Here is a 22,921-nt window from a genome sequence, read left to right on the forward strand (position 1 = left end):
CCTGTCACACAGAAATGAGCTGAGGAACATGTTATTTACAGAGAAACAGTGACTTTCAGAAGTGGTGTTCCTGGATTCCTATCTGCATTTATTGGCCCTTCAACTCAAACACGAGCTGCTTGTCTCATGCCTCTTCCTCTTTACCCTTCTTTTCTTGAATTAAACAAAACAAACAAACAAAAAAGCTGGAAGAATTGCAAGAGGACTTGAAATAACTAAAAGAAACTTCACCTGAATGATATAAAGAACGATTGTCTCCTACTTGGCTCTCCTTCAGAGGTTTCACTTGGGCGGCTCACCTCTGCTTGCAACAACTTGAGATGCTGGTCCTTATGCTGACTTCCAAGGAGTGTTTGAGAAGTCCTGTCATGCTGCTGGTGCCTCCCCAGAGGAGTGCCTGCCCTGTATGGCAGCTTTGTGCACGTGTAAGGCCAGTCACTAGTGTAGGAGCGATGCTGGAGAGTAGACTTTGGAGTGGCTGCTTTTCCTTCTGAGCTTTACCTGGTGAATTCCTATCTATAGCAATTAAGATGAGACCAAGTCACATGTTAAGTGTCATGGGAAAATCCTTCTCCTTAGGCATCCTGCAAATACCCTCTTACCCTCTTTCCTCACTTCTTTTAGGAAACTTGGCTGCTTTAACGATGTTCTTTCACCCTCTTGTGTGCACCACAGACCTTTATTCCCCCCTCATGAGTTAGTGTGAGTTGTTGTCCAGACCCTCTACCCACTGCTGCTTTTCTGGTGAGCTTTTCATCAACAGCGTGCAGAATGTTCCACCTTTGCCCTGCCCCTGTCTCCCATCAGCATATACAGCATATCCTCAGAGGGTATACTTGTATCTGATAGGAAAAAAATCTGTCCTTTTGTCTTTCCAGACTACTTCCACATCCTTTGTAATGATGTTTTCAGTACTTATTGATGTTACATGTAATAATAAAAATAATAATTAAAAAATCAAGACTTTGTTCTTAATCATCTTTAGGTCCTTTCCATTCTCTCTGTTTTCCTCACTTTCCTGCTATTAGTCACTTGTTAGCGCAATTGATTAATTATTTTATAGGCTGAGTGACTGCTTTATTTCTTACAAGACTATGATGTAACTTTACATTTTTGGCTACTTCAAATAAATGGGAATGTCTTCCTTTAAGGTTTTGTATCCCCATACCAATGGCTTCAGCAAATGTGTTGGGATCTGTCTGTCACTGTAGTAGCCATTTTACAATATTGAATTATTTTCATTTTCTTGATTAGCTCTCAGTGAACTGATGTCTCCAGACTAGGATTAAGTCCAGCTATGCAGTTCTATGGCACTAGGTATTTTTTTCTTAGGTTTGAGGCAGAATTTGGTTTAGCAATTTTGAAGTAGAAAAACAGAATTTAGACTTTTCCCAGTGTTTTGCTTACTCTTACACTAGTAAAACAAATGAAATTGTTTATATCCAATTAAGGTTATATTGTGTAGAGTGAAAATGTGCCTGCCACATCAACAGAACTATCTAAGTTTTCAAAAAATAATGGCAGGGAAAATATTTAAGGGCTTGGAATAGAAATGTGTAAAAGTGGCAATAGGGCAGTCCCGCTGTGTTCCTGAGCCTAGGCTGCTGTTCTTGTGTATCAGGACTAAATAAGATACAGCTGTGGATTGTAATTTCTTGAAAGCAGTGTATCACTGTTTAAAACTAACTTTAATCCTTGCAGACCAGTAATGGAGGAGGGAGTTTAAGTGATTATTCCTCCTCTGTCCCATCAACTCCAAGCACCAGCCAGAAGGAGCTACGGATTGATGTTCCTCCCACTGCCAACACACCAACTCCTGTCCGTAAACAGTCCAAGCGCCGATCCAACCTCTTCACGGTGAGTGAGCCAAGGAAGAGATTATTGCTGTATTATACGTAGTGCTTTGTGGTGATAGCCTGAACTTCAACCCTGTTGAGTTGAGTTAGTCTAATCCAGACAGGAGTGTTGAGATGAATCCACAGTCTTAAAAACTAGAAGATCTTAGAATTACCATGGGGCGGTTCGGTTCAAGGACTTAAAGAGAAACTAAATACAGTGAAGTTATCCTTCTGGGAATTGCAGTGAAACAAATAAGTACATGGTTGAATTCTGGAGCTTTTATCCAACTTTAATTCTCAGACCTATCTAGATTCCCTGGTTTGCAGTAATCGAAGGGAAAGCTGGGCCCCTGCTCCCCAGTCCTGACCTTATACTGAATAATACTGCTGACTCGAGGCTTCCTTCTCAGGTCTCCTGTGTTTGTAGAGAGGTCTCGGGTTTACCATGGGAACATTATGTGGTACTGCAAAGTAACTACCCCATGCTACTTTTATTACTATACAGTCTCAACTCGCTTTTCTTTTCCAGGGTTAAAAGAGATGATGGAGATTAAAATGATTTTTTTCCTCCCAAACCATCTGGTTTTTGCTTCATTGAGAGGCAAAAAAAATGTACTAAATAGAAAGCTTGACTGGTCCAATATGATAGGTCTTTGTTATGCATAAGTAGTTTGGGAAATGATAATGAAGCCTTGAGTGATGATTTCCTTAGTTTAGCAGTCTTGCTGAAAGCTTTGGGATTGTATTGTGTGCGTAATTGTGGTTTTGTAAGCAGTTTCTTGACACTTCACATGCTTTATAGCAAACACAGAACCCCTGTGGGCTCGCATGTAAGTCCCTTGGTGATCGTAGCTGCATGTTACTTGTGTTTAGAAAGCCACGGCTTCCCTGTCATCATAAAGAGTTTATATTTTTTTTTATTCCAAAGGTGATATCATGTTCATTTCCCAAAACTAGCTTGCTCCTTGGTCGTATCCAGGGAACCGCATACAAAACCGGTAAAACCATTTCCTTGTCCTCTAAACAAAATCTGACCTTTTGGCCTTTAGCAAGTAGAAAGTTTTGTCATCGTTTTGGAGTGCTGAGTGACAGCACAGAGTCCCAGGGGTCCTATTTCCTGTGTCCATCCCAACAGTGATATTTTGCTTTAAAATGAGATTTTCAAATTCCTAGAAAAGAACGAAAATCATGCATTTGTGTTTGTCTAGATGCGAAACAATAAAATTTGGAAAAATGAGTGGCATGTGAAAAAGTGTCCAGTTTTGACACTGATGTTTTATGGCAATCATGCGGATTTCCTCCTGTTGGTGGGAATTCTCGCTGCTGTTCAGGCATACTCGGGAGTTACCAACCCCACTAGGTGTCAGTGTCAGCCCAGAAACTGCAGCAGAGTAATATCTCTGGAAATAGAGCCGAGATGCTACAGCATCCCTCAAAAGCATTCGCCGACCATTTCTGGTCTGAAGGATGCATAAAATGCTATAAGGGCTGTATAGATGTTGTTGACATTTGGGAAACTGGAGATATTTTAAACTGGAGTAAGTGTAAATTTGAGAAAGTGAATAGAGAAAAATATACCCATCTACAATTGCAGAAAGGGTTTGAGAAGAATGTTAAGTCAGCTGCATTTGCTATAAACAAATAGGCTAAAGCTCTGGTTTGTGTTAATTAATAGCATAGTGAGAACCAAATTTACTAATATGAGAGGATGTAGATAGCTGTCTTTAATGTCTAATAACTGGGGGAAAATTCCGGGGAAAACAAATCCTATGAAAAAAAAATTTTTTTTGACTTTTCAGAATTAGTTTGTTCTTTTAAGATCTGAGCATATTGAATGTGTAATGAGTTGCCCTGTAATCCATGTCCTGAAGTATTTAACACTTGACCCTGCTGTAACCCAGGTTTCATGCCGTATCAGCCAAGTCATAACTTGGAATTATTTAATTGAATAAATAGATGACCCGTATTTTCTGTCTAGTTATGAACAGAGTGCGTAATCAAAATATTTTACTGTTTAGCTCTGGGTTTCTTGCTGTGCTTTCCTAGCCTGTTCCTTGCTTATGCCTTTATCGCTTACAAAATCAAATATATTCCTGTTTAATTGCAAATTACCCCTTGTTATCTAGCATAGGTAACATGTTTAGTTTCCTACATGAAGATCTTTCAGTGTTGGAAGAAAATTGGGTTAAGCAGAAAACAGATATAATTTTTCTTAAATCAATTACAGCTTTTGAGTTGGAATAGGGTTGAGAATTTTAAGCATGTTCATGTTTAAGTGCATTAAATGCAGTATCTGATCTTTTTGACTTTGAATATTAGTATTTGCTGTAAAGCTGTTGTTGCAATAGCTGACTTTCTGCTTAGGTGATAAAATAGATCAAATATTAGCAGAAGGGTAAATGTCCTTTGTTTTGTGCAGTGTATTAACAGAGGCAACTAAATAACAGTGTATAGCGCAGGTGGGGATTATATGAGGTCCACTTCAGCAAAGAACTGATTGTGTAGCTATGTGTCCAATCCCATATGGGGTGAATGAACTTTTGGTACAGTAAGATGCATGTCCTTTCCCATATTCAATGTTACCTACCTTACACCTTCGCAGAGTTGCAAGCAAGACTTTTTTAAAAGTTAAAATGAACTCTCTGTCTCAGTGTCTACTATTAGAGATCAGTATTCTTACTTTTGGGGCTCTGGACTGCTGGTACTGGATTCTGGTTGTGCCCAGACTCAGGTGCTGTATCTCTCTGGGACTAAATCTTATTTCACAGACCTAACTTGGGTAGGGTTCTATGTTGACAAAGTCTGCGTATGGCTTCCAACGCAAAGAAGAAACGAGTCAAATGATATTCATGCGGGTGTTGTAATTTTTTTGGATGACTTCTGGTTTGCTTGAATGAAGTTTTAAATAGAACGAATTGATGTGTAATCAGAAAAAGTTCTAGCAAATGTTGATCCAGTATGGTTTAGAGTCTGTTTTTTCACACTATAGGATGTGAGATGCATTGTGTGTGTCATAGGTACAAAAGCATAAAAGATCAGAATATATCTCTCTTTCACTGCACGATTTGTCTTTATAAATAGCAGAGGCTGCTAAGATTCTCCCCTTGAAAATTTTCTGTGTTCAGTGATTACAAGCAGCTAGACTAGAATTTGCCTAACAGAAATTCCTACATTTCTATACTTTTGGCATTTGACAATATTTTGCATATAGATATTTCCCTTCTATGTGCAATGTATGATTTTCAGATGCAGTTACTTCTACGGAATGGAAGACGTGATGAGGTAAAAAAAAAAGAAAAAAAAGAAAAAAAAAGAAAAAAGAAAAATAGTGCGTAGATATTTAGCTTGCTTTTCAGAGGCAGGATTCTTTCTTTAAAAAAGTCAAATAAAAAAGAAACATTCCAGTTGACAACTTCCCTGCCAAGGATTTGGCTACCTTCACTGAGTTTCTTTAAAATGTCACTTACGGGTGCTTTGCACCATTGAAGCATTGTTTTGCCTTGTATTATTGGGAAGTGGCACTTTCAGATTCAGAAATCTGTCTTGAAGGACGAGGAACAATAGTGATCCTGAACATTGGGTTTCATCCCTCCCACTTGTTTTGCTTTCTTTCATTTATTCTTTGTTTAATTCCCCAGCACGTCATTCCATTGCCCCGAACCATAGTAACTACTGATAGGAGCCCGCTCCCGGCGGAGCAGGGAAAGCAGCACAGGATCCCTGCTGGGTAAATGTGTTGCTTAGAATGGTGTTACTTGAAGTCCTCCTCCGTGGGTTTTCTCCCTCCCCTTCCCTCCTCTCGCCCCTGAAGGCAACTGCTTTGGGGATTTTTTTTCTTCCTTCCACCCCTTCGTACAATATGGAAAATGGGTATTAGTTATCTGCGATTGTAATCATTCTCCTAATTTCAGCGTCTTTCAAACATCTCTTTCCGCTGAAAATGAAAAGCGTGATCTTGTGTCACTCTGGTTTACATTAACTTCCCATTGTGGTACTGGACATCACGAATGTATTCGTTTCATTTATCATCTCTGATTTGAAAAGCACATGAAAATGTTTTCCCATTTTCGATATTGTGTGAGTAATGTTCCTATTGAAAAGTAATGGAGTGAAGTTGTCACTTGTCAGTTCAGTTATTAAGGAGGATGACTCTCAGGTCTTTTTGTCATAAAATAAATCCGTCACAATCGTTATGCTCATGCGTTCTTTCACAATAATGGACTGGAATCTGAATAACTTCTTAAAATTACTATATAACTTTATAAAGTCATGAAGTGAGCACTGTGAACTTGCTCCTAGGGCAGTTCTAGTGTTATAGAAAGCCAAGATCAGGCAATTCAGGTTTTAAACATTGGTTTAATTTTCCTCATGCTGATTTTTCTTCATTGTGTTCAGATAACTTTTTTCAGTATCAATCGCTACCTTTTCTTGCAATTCCAACTTTCTAACTATCCAAAAGTAGGGGGAAAAAAAGAGTTAAAGTCAATATGATCAAAACCAGCATCATAAAACAGCATTTCTAAGTAGTTCTAAAAACCACACAGATGTAAGTTAAATGTATGCATGTATATATCAGATTTTTTTAATGAAAAGCTGGAACCTTCATTCCTCTTCGGAGCTATTGGAGACTTCAGAAATGTGTCCTCTGATCCGCTGGATCTTCAGGCAGTGAAACTGTAACTCTTTAAACCCAAACGCCATTTCAAACAAGTGGATGGTTGAAAATTACAGGCGGTAATTCAGTATTCAGATTTTGGGACGGTTGTGTGCTTTTGTAGATTCTAACCCGCGCCCTTTGAGTCTATATTTATGTGTCAAAATACTTCTTTTTAATTGCTTGAAAAAAGAAAAAAAAAAAGCATCCTCTGTGTGAACCGCTACATTTAATGGAGCACAAACTTTCTTTTTGCTCTGCAGTCTCGGAAAGGGAGTGACCCAGACAAAGAGAAGAAGGTCCTGGAGAGCAGAACAGATAGCATTGGAAGCGGTCGCGCAATCCCAATTAAACAGGTAATGCCGAAATACTTTTTTTTTTTTTTCCCCCCTCTTCTTTCCATAGTTGGAGACACACCTCGGGTCTTAAGCACTCTGATGGCGGGCCCGTGCGCCAAGACGCGTTTGATGTGCTCCGGTGATGAATGTGGAAGTCACTCACTTGACATCAATTAGGAGAGGTTCCTATGTGTATTAAAATAGGATCATTAGAATAAGAAGAGGGAAAATGTGACAACAGGCCTAATGAAGTGCAGTCTGCCGGCCTGCATATGGAGCGGGTTTCTAGGCTGTGCTGGCTTCAAAGCTGCCTTTGTAGAGGGGGCTTTGATTGGGCTGTGTGCTGCCAGTCGGCGGGGTAAATCAGATCGCTCTACAAGAGCCCCTTGTGATCGCAGAAATAGCCTGATGTGGCCCTAATTTGCTACTGCAGACGGACATCTGAACACTGTTTCAGGCTGGTTTGTAACAACGAGGCAATTAGTTGTGATAATCATAGCCGGTGTGTCAGCTGTGCGCTCTTGTTTGTAATTTGCTAATGAAGGAATTGTAACTTTGATTAGGTTCAGTTTCATTTAGACCTTATTATATAAGAGAACGTTTACAGCTGTAATGTGTGGCCTTAATTAAACTTCCTCATTACACAACAGGACTTGAATTCAAGGATTTGTTTTGGTCTGTTTTACTAGCCTAGATGCACTTTCATTAGCCCAGAAACTCAATGCTAAATTGTAGCTGTGAACGCTCCTTTGAAAGTCAGAAGCAAAACCAGCATCTAGTGCGAAGTATTTGGGTGAATGAGATCATTTACTTTCCCAAATTAAATTACACTGAATTCACGTGGTTAAGAACACCGCGCTAAGCATTTGTATGAAATGCTTTACAAATAGTTTCTGTGGTAGTGTTTGCAAGTATTTACTTTCGTGTGCGTTACTGTGCTGGAGATAGCAAAAGTGCTGAGGGAAGGGAGCGTATTTTCTTCCCACACGGTTGTTTCCAGTTTCTTTTGGTGGCTTTCCTACTTTCCAGAGGGTCACTTGCCTCTTCTAATCTTTCCTCAGTCCATGCTTCATCTTGTCGGGTAGCCCTGGGTCTCCTATTTGGGGGTGGGTTTATGTGCTTTGTCGAGTTTGTTGGGTTTTTTTCTTTTTGGAAGTAAGGGGGAGATGATTTTGTACCCTTAACTATTTGCAGTGATTTTCTGTCTTGAAGGCAGTTAAAAAGACCTTTTGGGACCATCAGGCAGCAAAAGTGCTGTCGTGTCTGTGAATCTCTAGTAGACAAATTTTAATCAAACACACTGCAATTCAGAAGAGCAGTTTGAAACCAGATAAGATCAGTATTTGGCTCTGCGGTCAGGGGAGGAGATTCCAGGTATTTAAAACAAGCTACAATTTTTTTTCTACAGCTTTTGTATGGTACGAGACGGGTTAGACCGGCTGGAATTCTTTTGGGTAATGCTAATTAAACAAAAGTGTCTGCAAATGCAGCTGAGAATGTAAAACTGAGGAATATACTTTTCAATATTTATTCAAGGCATACATACTGTTCTTTTCTAAAATGCTGTTGTATGAAATTAGTTTGATTAAAAATGCACTTGTAGGAAGAGTGTTGTAAGATAAGCATTTCAAGTGTGATTGCACTGTACTGTGTTCTAATGAAATATCCCCTACAGTCTCTTGAATTTCTGTATTGAAAAATTCTCCCTGCAAGCCCTACTTGTATACTGAATATGACCAATCTTTTGGGAATGCATATTTTCGTTATTAATCCCAATTATGGTAATTTCATTTTGTCACGTACAAGCAATTCTCAGCAAATATTTGAGCAGGTCTGTAGTCAGCAGTTACATCCTATTTGTCAGGGTTTTGGAAGGGTGCTAGAAGGAGGGAGGGTGAATGGCATGCAGTGTTGTACGATGGCTGCTATTTGTGGTATTTTGCATCATACTTATGTGTCAAGAGACTGGATTTTGGAGTTCATCGGTTTTCTACTTTATAGAAAAGGTCCTCAGTAAAGTGTAGGAGACCAGCATCACCTAGCAATTGAAGCAAAAGAAGATGGGGTAGGGAAAAAACCTGCTTTGATGTGGAAACAATTTAATTAAAAATTGAAATACAATATGTATTCATACTGACAATGTTTCATTACTGTTTAAAAACATACATTAGTTTAGAAAAGAGCTTTTTTCTACCCACTATTTAGATGGAGAGCTCCTATCAGTAGAGGTGGCACCAAGTTAAATTGCTGGTATGACTGTGTTCTTGGTGGGCTCTACAGGTGCCATACAGGTGGACGTTCCTCTGAGGCAGTAGAAATTCCTGCTCGAAAAGATGGCGTCTCTTTTATTTTATGTGTTAACTGTGAATAAGACAGAGGGATGTGAAAAGGAACTTTTTGACCTAAAATCTTTAGTATGTCATACTATTGTGCTCCTTACAAGTGAGAAGCCCCTTTGCATCACAATATGTTTCTGTGACAAATGGTCAGGGAATAGAAAGAGAAATATGTTTTCAGGAAGTCGAACGCAGATTGTAGTATTCATAATGTTGCTGTGGGAGTGATCTCTTACTATACCATTAAAAGACTTTTTTCTTTTTAATCTTTTTGTCACCATGTTTTCCAATGTTTGTCCTCCTACTAGCCCGAAAGTCACATTGCTGCACTACCTCATGCTAGAATCAGGAGTAACCTCCAGTTATGTTAAATGTTCTCTGACTTCTTTAAGCTGCTGTTGAGCAAAATGCCTTTGCCAGCGTCATGCACATATTCTTCTGTAATGTCTTTGGGACATCTTCAAAAGCATGCAGGGACCAGGCCTTTTTAATATCTGTTGTCAGTACTTTGTTTTGTTCTCTGTAAGTTCTTACTCTATGTGCATGGCAGCAATACTTCAAAAGGGCTGCTGGCAAGGCTGTGCTTCTGGTGCCAAAAAAAAAAAAAAGTAAGTTATGGTTGAAACTCAAATGCAGTGGATTTTGTGTTCTCAGTTCACTGCTACTTGAAAAAAAGGTAATTACAAAAAAGCGAATAGAAAAAAGAAGTCTTACTATTCAGATGTTGAAATCAATGGCTTGGTTATCCAGTGTATTTTATGGTGCCTGTGGGTTGTTCTTATCTACCCGGGGTCTCCCAAAAATCAGAAATGCTATTTCCCAACTTCAAAACAAAACAAAAAAAACCCAAAACAACAACAAAAGAAAACTCCACAAAACTAAAACAAGTTAATTGGAGATTGGAAATGTTCTGGTTTTGAGAAAAAAAAAAAAATCCCTTCCAGTGCTAGAGGTGCACATGAAAGGGGGGAGGAAGAGCTGATACTAGTCAAGTATGTTTGTGTGTGGTGGGGAGAGCACAGAATAAATGTGTGAAAAAGTCAGGTCTCTAGGATATGTAGCAAATGTGATGACAAGGAGTTTGTCATTCATCTCAACTACAGCTTTTTCATAGATGAGGTAGGTCTCTATTGCAACTGTTGAACCAACATAGCTATGGTTGATGTCTGTCATCAAAGTGATGTTTTTGTATCTTTGGAGACAGTTTAAACTGGTAGAGGAGGGGGGGGGGTTTGTAGGGGCATTTAATTTCTCTTCTGGTTTCTCTTTAAATGAACACACACATCTTGTGAAATGAGCTATGCTGGCATAGAGTTGCTTATAATTCTGTATTACAGCCTTTCTGGGACCCAGATACCGGCCTGCACAGCTACGAGAGTTTGGTGTGGTTTTTGGTCGAAAGAAGCCGAGAGTTGCAACCTGCTCCTGAATTCCCGTTCTCTGTCCCTGAATTCCTGAGGGTTTGGGGGAAATAGGCAAATTGTAAATGCCATGTTTCCTTCCAAGGAAACATCTCCTCCTTCAGGGCTTTTTCCTTAACTTAAGGCAATCTGGTCGAAAGGAGTTAATGTTCTTACTCTTTCTGTCCTTTCTAAATGCTAAAAATCACTTTTCACTGCAGTGCTAAATATGGTTTTATTGGGCTAAGCCAAATAAAACTTTTCTGACGAACCTTCTTGCTCCCAGCAGAAACCCAAAATGTAGGCAATGAAAAGCAGGCGTGTTTTTAAAACGTGGCTGCTAACTTCTGCCAAAATACTCTAAGGTGAGTGAAATTTTGGGAAAGCCAATTTCCCAGGGAGGTACAAACATCTCCTGCATGTTTAGTGGTATCAGCACGCCTTAAATCCTGTGCTCTTAGCATCCTTTGAGAACTGTCAATGCCATAATTTTCCAAAAAGAAAAAGATTTCACTTGTGTGCTGTTTAAATATCTTCTACTAATCAAATGGAGTCAGAAAATGTCTGGAAAATCCATAGAAAGTTCTGTACTTCTGAGAGAGAGGCGGTTAAACTAAAAATATTTAAGCTATCTTCTGTAGCATTTCTCATACTACCCTTAAAGCAAACTTAGGCTTACTCTGTTTGGAGTATCCTCTGTTCAAAACCATTTTTTCTGAAAATGAAGACTTGTTCCTGGTAGCCTGAGTGAATATTTTGAAGCACGTATTAGGCTATACAGTTTAGGGTGACATACTTTCTAGGATGGGGGCGGGGGGTTGTAGCATTTTGGGAAGATTACTTTGTTTTCTGCAGTCTTTCTAAATCCTTATCAGTAGGGCATATTCAAATAAAAAAAAGCACAACAAGAAAAATAAAAGCAAGAAGCTCAGCTCAGCGGTGAGTGGGCTTGTCATGTATTAATTTTTCATTGCTGTGGAGAATTGTACATACATAATCACTTGATTGCAGTGGGAGTTAGTGAGCTCCTATGGTGTCATTTGCATAAATCTTGTTAAGTCAATGGCAGTTAATGAAGTACAAATGAGCCTGGAGAAGGTGACATGCAAATCGTGGGTGGCAGATGGGAGGTCTGTTTTTGGGCCCCGTCCCCATCCCCCCCCGATTAGAGTGTAAATAAATACGTAAGAGCTGGCCTTGACTTTCTGCTTTCAGACCTTCTTCTATTTGCCATTTGCACTTAATCACAGATGCTCATATTATTATATAGTCCAACTATATAACCTTGACTGTTCTTTTAACCAAAAACTGCTCAGAATAGATTTTGACAGGTTGCCTCAACCCTTGGCTTACCCTGGGATGTGCTGCACCTCTTGTGCCCCCAAATTCCTGCATCGTTTAGGAATAGCAAACTTGAAGTCTGGCTTGAAAATAAATGTTCTAGTGGTTAATGTTACACTGATGACATAGTGAAAAATTTGCCATCCATGACTTGCAAAGGTGAACTTCAGAATCCATTCGCTTCTCTTAGTTGGCAAATGGCTGTATTAATGGAGAAAGTCGAATATCTTATTCGGGCTTTACTTTTAGGTGATATTTCAAATGACCTTCTTTGCCTACCAGCTTGGTGCATTTAAGTACATTAAAGTAATCTTAATGAAATTAGGTATTTTGTCTTTTTTTTTTTAACTCTGAACTAAAAATGGCAAATATTTTTTAGGTCAGGGCTGAGATAGGGGCTTTGTCAGCACATCAGGGGTGACAACACTGATTTGGTTTTCACAAAGAAGAATGTGGTTCCTGGATGCACAAGTTGCAGTTTTTCCTTAAGATGGGCATAAACAAAACTGGAACTTCACAATGTACATCTGAATTTTATAAAAAATAGCATTAAACTTCGCAAAGATAACTGCTTGAAAATGCTTTCAACAAATGTCAAACTTTGCATGAAAAAATGTCACTTTGGTTAAATAGCTTCTGAAATATTTGAGAAGTTGTGTTGTGACTTACGATCCCTTATCAGCAATTCTTTTAAAGTAACTTTTAAATCAAGTTGTGCATTCCTGAGAATTTCCTGTTAACTTTTTTTGTTTCAAGCCTGGCCATTGCATTGTCAATTTTCAATCCTTTCCCAAGTGCCCTAGCCTTAGAAGAATATGACTGAAGCAATTTTTCAAAAAAATTCCTATTCGGGGAAAAATCTGTGCTATTTTTAAGATGTACTTAAAAAAGCCAAAATATGGAATTTGTATTTAATTAAGGTTTTTGCCAGTGAACTCTTTTAATACATTGTCTGTGTGCTGCTCTGTGGAAAGAATCTCTGGGAAATTGGGAATTGTTTTATTTCTCAATGATTTTTTTCCCAACCTAGTCTCATCTGGGCACTCTGAGATTGCCAACACCTGCATGGCAGCCCCTGGCCTCAGGACTTTAGAAAGTGCCTGAAAACAGAAAGAGCATTTCAATGCGGTTTATCTCAAACTCTGTTTTTACTAGACTTAGTCTTAGCAGTCACTCTTGATATGTGTCTGGGGAGAAGCTTTGCTAGTAAGCTCGAGCAGCGTGCCTCTTCTAGCCTTGCCAAACGAATGCTTTGCAGTGGCCGTCTGTGCTGCGGAGGGCGAGGAGGAGAGCTGCAAGGTGAGGCAGGATCTTCTGGTACAGATCGTTTTCTTTCCTTCCTTCAGCATGTCCAAGCTTAGGCTGTCCATTTGCATTTCTTCCCTTATTTCTGATCACTAAATTTCCAGAGTTGTCTTTTTGTAACCTTTTAGCCCAAATAGGTGGGACTGTAACGAGTATATTTCCTATCAGTCTGCATTGCTCAACTTCAAAAAAGAGGTTTTTAAAGCTTAATTTGGATTTTAATGGACTTTGCCCTATGGTCTTTCTGACCTCCTGTCTGCCTACTGCTCTGTGCCGTTAAACCTCCTTCTTCTCTTCAGTTCCCTACAGGTGCAGGTCAATCCTGCCTCTGCTTGACTAGTGCTTTTCTTCTTCCTAACCTCCTTTTCCTTTGTTAATTTTTAGCTCTAGCTGGGGCGTTTATGTGTACAGTACTGGCTACACAATTCTTGTGTGGAATAACATACAGCGCTATGTTATCTTGGTCCTTCCCATTGAACCAGAAAGAACATCGTACCTGAAATCTGTTTTCCCCTAAAATACCCAGGGCAGTCTGTATAGCTGTTGGAGCACTTCAGCAAGTATGGCAGTATCTTGGAAATAGGTTTTGAAAAGAGATCGTCTGCCATGTCTAGTCAGTCAAAGTGATGTCCTTAGTCCTCCTCGCTAGCAGAAGAGCACTGTAATGCTTCAGGCAAGTGTCAGACCCGAGACCCACCATCACTGTAAACAGTAAATGCTTTTTCCAGCAGGTTTCCTGAATGTAAATGTTTATTTTGAGTCTACCGAAAGAGAGAACAAATAAGCAACCATCTTGGCATCTATTCTTGCTTAATTCATCTGACTTGACAGGGTGAAAAAAGATGGTATAGGAAGAGCAGGACATCCTACACATGATGCTACAACTAGTGCATTAGCAGGCCCTGCGACCCTTTGCTGAGCGCTAGGGCTTATCCTATGGCTTGTCTCTTCTGTCTGTATTCAAAATCAGGTTCCATTTTGAAATAAAAATGGCTAATGCATGTAACGACAAAAAGCATTTCAAAAGAAGGATGGCAGCAAACATCTGGAGGGCGTGCACAACTCTAGGATTTACTTGCCTTCGTTACACGTCTTCCATAATGCGCCTTTCTGCACGGGTGCTACCTGCAGAGCTCCTGCACCAAAAGCCCTGTTTCACTGACCCAGAGACCAAACCGCTGTGATGCTGCTTCTGCTCCGTCTTCTACGCTAAAGCATTCACGAAAACTACTACTGCTTTGGTTTTTATTTATTGATGCTCATGTAGGCTTCTAGGTAGTTGTTTGGAAGCCAGTATCAGTGTCTCCGGAGAGTGGCTTTCCAAAACTCAGAAATTATGTGATTTACAAGGAACTGGCAGATGACATAGTTTTTCTTATTTATATCTAGTGTGAGGTGTAATTTCCTCTGTCACACTTCTGTCTAATCACAGTAATCAGTATCCAGAACTGCTTGTACAAACACAAGGGTATGGTTTTTAGCCAAATACTCTTAGTGCTGAAATCTTCTGTGTAATTCCTCTGCAATTGTTTATAATCAGAACATACAAATTTTGCTGTGTTTTTAATTAGCTGATTACTAGTTATACAATGTTTTGTACTCACTGTGGTTCTGTAAATTGTTAACTGATAGCTACCGGTATAATTAAATATTTCAGAGCACTTGGCTATGGTTGCATTGAACTGTGAAGAAACAATGTTATATAGCCAATCAAAAAGAGATACTTGTAAACTCATTTAAAGCGTCAGAGTGTGTTAGGACTATCATGGTGATGCTTATTGCAGGAGAAATTAAAGATACAGTTTTGTGCTAAGAGGCAATACAGAAATTAGTTCCTGAATTAGTTGTTAATTGATTTGGTAATTCCCTCGGGTCTGCATGCTCTTTTTTCCTTTTTTGTTGTTGCATTCAGTTAACAGTGACTATTCCCAGTGCACTTAAAATATTTTTTCCAATTAGATCAAATGTGCCCTTACATCAGAGGAGCAGCTACAGCTACATGTACCTGCCTGGTATAATGTTTCATTTGACTAAGAAAGCTGGTTTTGTGTGTTTTACTGTTGATGATTTTCAGATACCATCCCAAGAAAAGCAGTAGTCCTAAGTATTTGGAATAAAATAACATTAAAAAGTTCCTGGACTTAATGGACTTTTTTTGCAGTTTCAAGAAGCTTGCTTTAATTTATACATCTCTCTGATACCAAACAGTGGAAGGAGAAGATGATGCCATGTGGTTTGGCTCGGTGCGCTGCTCTGTTGGATAGCTGGCACAACCCTGCAAGCTCCAGGCATTAAACCCTCCCCTGCCTGAGGTTAAGGTTTCTACCTGCCAGTCCAAGGGGATGGCCCCTTCTGGCCATCAGTCAAAGCAGGCGGGCCTGGGTAAGAACCTCAGCATCTCTCAGATTGAGACAATTCTTTCTTCCCTATCTGTCAGTCAGTCTGTCCCGCCGAGTCATCTGCTTCCTCCTGCTCTCTGGATTCTACTCTTTTCCCTTCCTGAGATGTCTGAGGGTTGCAGGAGAAAGCTGGAGTTCGGGTCTTTGGCTTATAAGGGTTGAATTTCTACCATGTTTCTGTTAATTGGTCTCCTGGTATTTGAGAGTCCCTAAAACATGAGTTTTGTGTCTCCCATCCTATAAATTGCCCTTATTTTATCTCTAACTGCCGGCAGTAGTTGCAGAGTGATAGACCCAAGCGTGCTAAGACCAAGGTGAGCACCCTACAGCGGCTCCACAGGCATAAAGTTGTCATTTTATCAATTTCCAAGTAATGCTTGTTAGGCTGTTGAGGTGATGTACAAGAGTTGTTAGAGGCCTTACAGTAATGCTGTTTTCCTGAAATTGAAGTCTGCATTGATGTGCATATTGCTTTCAAACGTATATAATATCTCATTTATAGATTTTTTAAAATAAATTTTTCAGAGAAATTAATTTCCATTTTTTTGACTGCCTGGGACTGTGGCCTGAAATTAATGGGAGTCTCCGGTCCTCGTAATGGAAACAAGCTGGTGGTTTGTGTATGAATTAATTAGTTTCATTTCAGGGTGTCTTGCTTCATAACTCTTCCCAGCTCAAAAATTTGTCTTTGTGGTACAATGCATCTGATAGTAAACATAATATTCTATTTTTTACTGAATTTTACTTAATAAAGAAATGTATTTAAATGTTTATTAGTGTTGATTTTGGCAGGGGGCACACAGTTTCAAAAATAATATTCCATTTGTTTGTATGACACAACCTCCAAAGTGAGCAAAAGAAGAACGCTACCTTTTAAGGCAACGATGGCAGGTAATAGTATAAAACAACTTCAGGAAAAAATATGAAAACTTTTTGTTTGCTTAATGTTTTGATATCCACGTTAATGCTGTAAGAGCTCATAGATTGCTTATGATTGCCATTAAGAGGTGTTCAACTTTGCCCTCTTTTTTTTTTAAAGCCTATCCAAATGTAATGCTCTTGTTTCTTAAAAGAGATACAGAAAAACTTCTGGGTTTGACTAGTAGCTAATGACTTCCTAGCTGACACATCAGGTTTGATTATAGCTCTTGCACGTCATTAAGATTCAAAAGAGTGTTGATCTGGTTAAGCACCCTTTGAGAGACTTGGAAAGGGAGTGGAAATGGGGAGGAGGAGAGTGCCAGAAGACCTATCAGCCTCTACAGAAATAGTAGGGCAGGAGTTTCTCTTATATAAAAAAAATCTTAAAAAAAGGCAAAAAAAAAATCCACCTGACTATGTCTGTATAAAAGGAGCAGATGCTGGTCTTTAGGATAAACCAGTCAAGGATCTGTTTTCCAGTGCTGTGTTCATAAGAGAAGGGCGAGAGTATTTGTTTTTTCTGAGGCTTTACCATGAACATCCTCATCTTCTTTTGCCCAGTGCTTGATGCCAGCAGAGAATGGGTTTTCCCAGCCTCCATGCTTTTGGTCGCTGTAGCAGTGCAGCAAGTAGGACTGGAGCCTGCAGAAAGCAAGCCAAACAGTCCGTCCTGTGAAGCTTTGGAGAATTTAATACACTTGGGGTGTTATCATCCTGTTCTGTGTGCCAGTGTATTGCAAATCCTGGAGTGCATGTTGAAAGCGAGTACAGAACATGCTGAAGAGGTGTCAGAATACTTTGGGGAGGAGGGAATGATCGAAAGCAATGTAGGTATAAAAGAGAACATCAATAAAGAAAGCATAATACGACTTTAAAAAATTTATTAGAATTTTCCAGTGCTGAAATGGTGTAATATATCAAGGTGGCATCTCAATGTGACATGCAGAGATTGACAGCAATGAGGTCACTAAGGTATCTTCACTGTTGCCCTTAGGCTAAGAACTGGCCCCTGGCCAAAAGCCTTTGACTCAAGGTGGTTGTGTCTAGATACTGCTTTAATAGTTGCATCTAGAAAATGCTTACAAGAGGCATTCTTTTTATTTGAGCCATCTACATCTACCTAGATAATAAAAAAACCCCCAACCTACGGCATCACTCGGTGGCTTATTGAGTGCATGATTTTACAAGTGGAGAGTGGAAATAATTGACCTTTAGTTATTTTTAGTGAATGAGATCTGGAGATGCCTTCATCGTAGCGATCTCTCATCGAGTGATAATGATTGTAAAGAAAATGACTGCAAACTCTTCAGGACCAAGATGTGTTTTCAGAGCTGTGCGTACTGTTGGTTGGTTTTCAGTTCGTAGAAGCTTGTTCAAGGTATCAGTGCAAACAAAACATTCCTCTTGCAAAAATGCCTTTGTTTCGAGGGGCCGCTGTGTTTTGGAGGTAAGTCCATGTGCATCTGGGCTAACTTTGGTGACTGGAGCTCTTCCTCTGAGGGCATGAGGAATTAGGCTGGAGAAGTGACATAACAAGATTAAGTAGAAAGCTTATGACGGTTAGCAAGTGAGACTGCCTGATAGACTTCAGTTGACACAATGATTATTAATATGTTGTAAAGATGTTTTGGGGATTCCACCATATTTGTATGGTTGCCAGCAAAATGTTGACAGTTGCATTGTGGTTAATAAATTCATTTAGATTTATAAGCATTGTTTACAGAACCTGTTCGCCTGCTGAAACTCTAACAGCATCTGTTCCTTCTTACTAATTAACTGCTAATTACGAATGAGCTTTGTGTGTTTGTCAGTATAACTGGCTCATGCATTTTGTAAGGAACATTAACAAATTGATTTACATAGTGGTAAAGCAATCAAAAGAGTAAACTGAACAGCACGCATTTAAAGCCCTTTAGCCTAATTTTTTGAATGAGGCAGACTTTGGGCATTCTAAATATTTTCATAATTCTTTTGCTACCTTTTAATTGTGTGGTAATTGCATGTGAATCTGAATCAGACGTGTTGGTCCAACATCCCTTGTTTCTGGTTTTATTTTGTTTTGGTTTCTTTTTTTTTAAAAAGCATTGGCGCTGTTAGTATTTAACACATGTGAGCAAGCATTTATCCAGAGTGTAAGTAGCAATGGCAAATTAAAAATAGTAAATGGGATGAAGAAGGAGTGTTGCTTGGGGGGGAGCAGGCTTGTCTTTGAAATGTAGGTACTCTGACTATAACTGCTTTGTTATCTATCTTCAAAATACCCACTATGGAAGTCCTTGCACTTTTGTTAAAATACTGTTTTCTCTAATCCTACTTTTATTCTTCAAAAACCTTCTGACTGCAGTAATTATCAACACATCTTTAGAGCAGTCTCAGCAGACAGACCAGATGGTGGCACTTAAATATTTTGAATTTAAAGAGAATAATTCAGTATTGCAATTCTTAAAAAAGAAAACAAAATCTTAGTTTATTTTGCATGAGTTAGAACAAGGAGAAAAATCATATAACTGAATGTTGTGTTTATTATAAAGGATCCTTCACCTTACGATAAACTGGAGATGAGTGATATGATTAGATGACATGGATATATTTCACTTACAGTTGTCCTAGAGCTGTAAAGCTTGAAATGAGCCTTGTAACTAGTGTTAGGGAGAAGACAAAAGTAATGGAAACACACAGCTGCAGAATTTGGTTTTCCTGAGCGGCTTAATATAACTGTGAGGTATACACGGAGTGGTTTATATAGACTAAAACTTGCCAGAAAAACTCGATTGCTTTTTTGATAGAATTTCAAAATAAGTGCATGAAGCAAACATAACAGATATAAAATATTTGGATTTTAGTAAAGCATTTTGGTACAGCCTCGCTACATCTTAATTGAGAGTTTATCCAAATGTGTTTGGCTGAAAACTGTGATGTGGATTGAAAATGGTCTGTAAGATCATAAACAAAAGCTAAAGCCAGACCATGGTCTGAGCTGGCTGGAAGGAGGACCGAGCTTTGTTCTGCTCTAGGGCTGGTGCCATTCAGCAATGCCATTAATGATAGTGTTGGAAGTGCAAGCAAACACATAGCAATTGTGTTAGTCATCCCTAGGATAAAGCTGACACACCAGTAGAGAGAGGCACATCAGAAAGTGGACCAGGACTGGAGCTGGTGACTAAATTAAATGAGATTTGACTTGTAAAGATGCAAATCACTTAATAGAAGCCAAATCATCCTGGTCTGTCCTAACTACTTGCACATGCCAGACTTTCCTTGTTCCTTCATGTTCGCTATTGATAGCAAATTCTTGACGAAGCACTGGGTGCTGTCTCTTACCAGTGCTATGTGTCTGCTTTATTTTCATCGTTTAAAATAACCACGGAAACAAGGGCAATGTGGTAGAATAAACTCGAATGGGAGGTGAACTCAAGCTAACCTGAGTTAAAACCCAGCTGCCCAAACTTTTGCTGGCTTAACCCAAGTTTGGAAGGTATTCTGCCTCTATATGCTTATGATACCTCACGAAGACACTTCCAACAACCCCCAGTGACAGGAAGCTGTGCATGTGTTTAGAACTGGCACTTGCCATTGCAGCCATGTTTGCGGTAGGCTGCTGTGTGGAGAAATTGGGCGGCTGTCCTTCCGAAACCTGTGTCTGTTTTCTCTCTTGTACTCTTGCTGAGATAGACCTGGAGGTGACAGGTACCTGCGAGTTTGGCTTGGGTTTCTATGAGAAGTGAATGCAAACGGTGGATATGCTTTGAGGATAAAAAGCCGTGGTATAAAGGAGATCCAACTCAAGCGTTGGGAATGACACCTGGGCCATTTGAGACTCATACGCTGCAAGATGCACACAACCTCGTTAAAGACACACACTGATTAGGTGAAGGGTTCAAGGCAGTGCTGGGGAGAGAATCCCACCTCTGCGGCTCTAAAGCCAGATCAGTCTCTGGCTAAAGGTGTTTTCCGCTGGCCATCAAGGTAATCAGGGCATGTTAGCAGTAGTGATGCGAGTTCCCATATCAGATCGCTGCTTGTAAGGTTAGAGGGCTAATTACAGATGGTTTAGCTAAGCTATGACGCTCAGAGCAGTTGTAATTATACATGGGAATCTACAGTGTATTTGCCAGGAAAAGGAAGTGTTGCTGCTATGCTCTGAGATGCCTGTGCACAGGTGGGGGGTGATATGGAGGAGATGATTTCAGGCTTAATACTAAGAGAAAGCTTCTGGACTTTGGGGGCTATCAGACTGTATAATGTTCTCTATAAGGAAACAATATAAGCTTAGTGACTTGGATTTTCTTTAAAAAGAGGGGGGTAGACTTTCTTTTAAACAGGAGGGGAATCTGTTGAGACAGTTGAGATTCTGTAGGTAAGTCTGAGCACTGAGTACGTTTCCTTCCCCTTTATAACTAATATGATTCTCTGTCACAAAAGAAAAATACCAAGACGTACCATTTGCAAAAGGGTTTATAGTACAGTATATCACCCTATTATGAATGACAGTATTTAAATGGTTGGGTAGAGAACTGGAGAACTGCTACAAATCAAGTAGCTAGATTAACATGTAATGTTCTTTTCTCATGTGAATATTTCAGGGGGGGGAAATTAAGAAGTCTTTGAGCGCAGGAGGTATTGAAAAGAAAAATCAATTAAAATAGCAAAGAAAGTAGTTGAATTGTTTAGAAGTTCTACTCTCTGAAAGTGAGCAATACATCAGAATGGAGGAGAATAGGGACTGTTGAAGAAGGCAGGTATTATTACTTTAGGAATCAAAATTTTACAAGCTGTTTCATGGCCAAATGAAAAACAAAAAAACTTCTTGTGGGGAGAGAGATGCACTGTAAATCCTAGATTAAAAGCAGAATAGTGAGCTTTGAGCAAACTGGGTGAAAACAAATTGTTCTCAGGATGCAGACTGAGTAAGCATAGAAATATGTATGATTGGTGTGCTTCATGTAAAATAAATAGTCAAGTCTGATTCTTAAAATATATGTGTATGTTTATTTTTTTTGTGTGAGCTAAGTCTTCTGAAGTACATAGATTTTCAGATTTCCAGCGCCATGTCTGGCAGATGAGCCGTGCAAACCTTTTCTGCTGCAGCAAGAGAGCATGTGCATCCATCCATTGCTGAAATGTACTCAACATTTTGAAGATTGACATGTCAGTTTTGTTTAAGCTAATGGCATGGCTAAGAACTTCTTCAGAGTACTTTATGAATCGGCCCTTTGTACAGCAAATGTTGCTGTCAATTTGTAATTCATGGCAATACTGTATTTGTAGGTGAGAAATAATACATGCATGATCACTGTTGTTTGTGCTTTAATCTTGCAGCACAGTGATTTCTGTAAGTAATTCCTGAAACTGATTAAGTCACACTTAATTCAAATTAAGTGACACTTCTTATTGTTGATGTGATGTAGTTGAAGCAAGAGGTTTCTCGCATGTTTGTGGAGCGTGAAGACTGCAAGCTCCCTGCTTCTGCAGGAGAGGAGGCAGACAAAAGCAAGGGGCTTCAAGGTAAGAGAAGAGGGGAGAGGATGCCAGTGTGATGGATAACAGAATTAAAGGGACAGAACTCAAATGGAAAATGATGCTGCTGTGAGAAGCCAGGTTAGAACCAAAGAGAAGCAAATTCTGTATTAAACAGGTAAGAGGAAGGAGGGCAATTATTGAACAAAGACTATGAAGGAGATGGGAAGTGAGAATAAAAATCAGGTGATGTTTTCAATGACATTAAAAATCTTGAGCGTCTTTCAGAGAGTGGCACACCAGTCCCTAGAGGCACCTGGTTCTTAAGGTGCTGGCATCTTTAAGCATGAAGCACGGTGATCGATCGCTAGCTTGAAGCAATGCATGGGTGCCTCTGGTGCTCTGCTACTTCGGCACCTTGTCAATGTCTCTGAGCTCTTTCCACTTGAACAGTCTTAAGAGCTTTCAGTCTATGGATTTCAGTAACAAATGCATTGGAGTTGATGCATGCATGCTGTCAGAGCGCTGATTTTTCCACTGTTGAGATCTGAAGGCAAGATATCAATGTCAGTCCAGAATAGTTCTGGTGGTGTTAAAATAATTGCCTAAAGTACGTATGATGGGAATTTGAAATTGTGGAGAGTAAGCAAAGAGGGACTTAAGAAAGTCAACATCTCTCTGCCTAGAGCATAGAACACCTGCATGGGCCAGGGCTAATTTCCAGTGGAAGATCAGTTCACAGAAATACTAACATTGGATTGAGCGATGGGGTTCACTGAGTTCAGTTATACTAGGCAAAGACTTCAGAGAGCAGTAGGTCTTCCCTGTGTAACACATATGTGTGCTTGTCTGCAAGAGAAATCTCATTTCTGAATTCACAGCAGATGCAGGCCTATCTTAATTCAGGGATTGTAACTTCTAAAATCAGGTTT

At 39.5% G+C, this 22,921-nt stretch overlaps 1 protein-coding gene across 2 annotated transcripts in view; it reads left to right on the plus strand.

Moving 5' to 3' along the window:
- AGAP1 (ArfGAP with GTPase domain, ankyrin repeat and PH domain 1) overlaps nt 1–22,921 on the plus strand; it is a 267,477-nt gene that overhangs the window by 77,254 nt on the left and 167,302 nt on the right. For both annotated transcript variants that reach the window (XM_009320776.1, XM_009320777.1), the window contains exons 7-8: nt 1,702–1,857; nt 6,756–6,848. In XM_009320776.1, coding sequence (XP_009319051.1) covers nt 1,702–1,857; nt 6,756–6,848 — 249 coding nt within the window. The remainder of the gene's footprint in view (nt 1–1,701; nt 1,858–6,755; nt 6,849–22,921) is intronic.

This window comes from Pygoscelis adeliae, unplaced genomic scaffold, assembly GCF_000699105.1.
Source record: "Pygoscelis adeliae isolate BGI_AS28 unplaced genomic scaffold, ASM69910v1 Scaffold63, whole genome shotgun sequence".
NCBI classification, from domain to species: Eukaryota; Metazoa; Chordata; class Aves; order Sphenisciformes; family Spheniscidae; genus Pygoscelis; species Pygoscelis adeliae.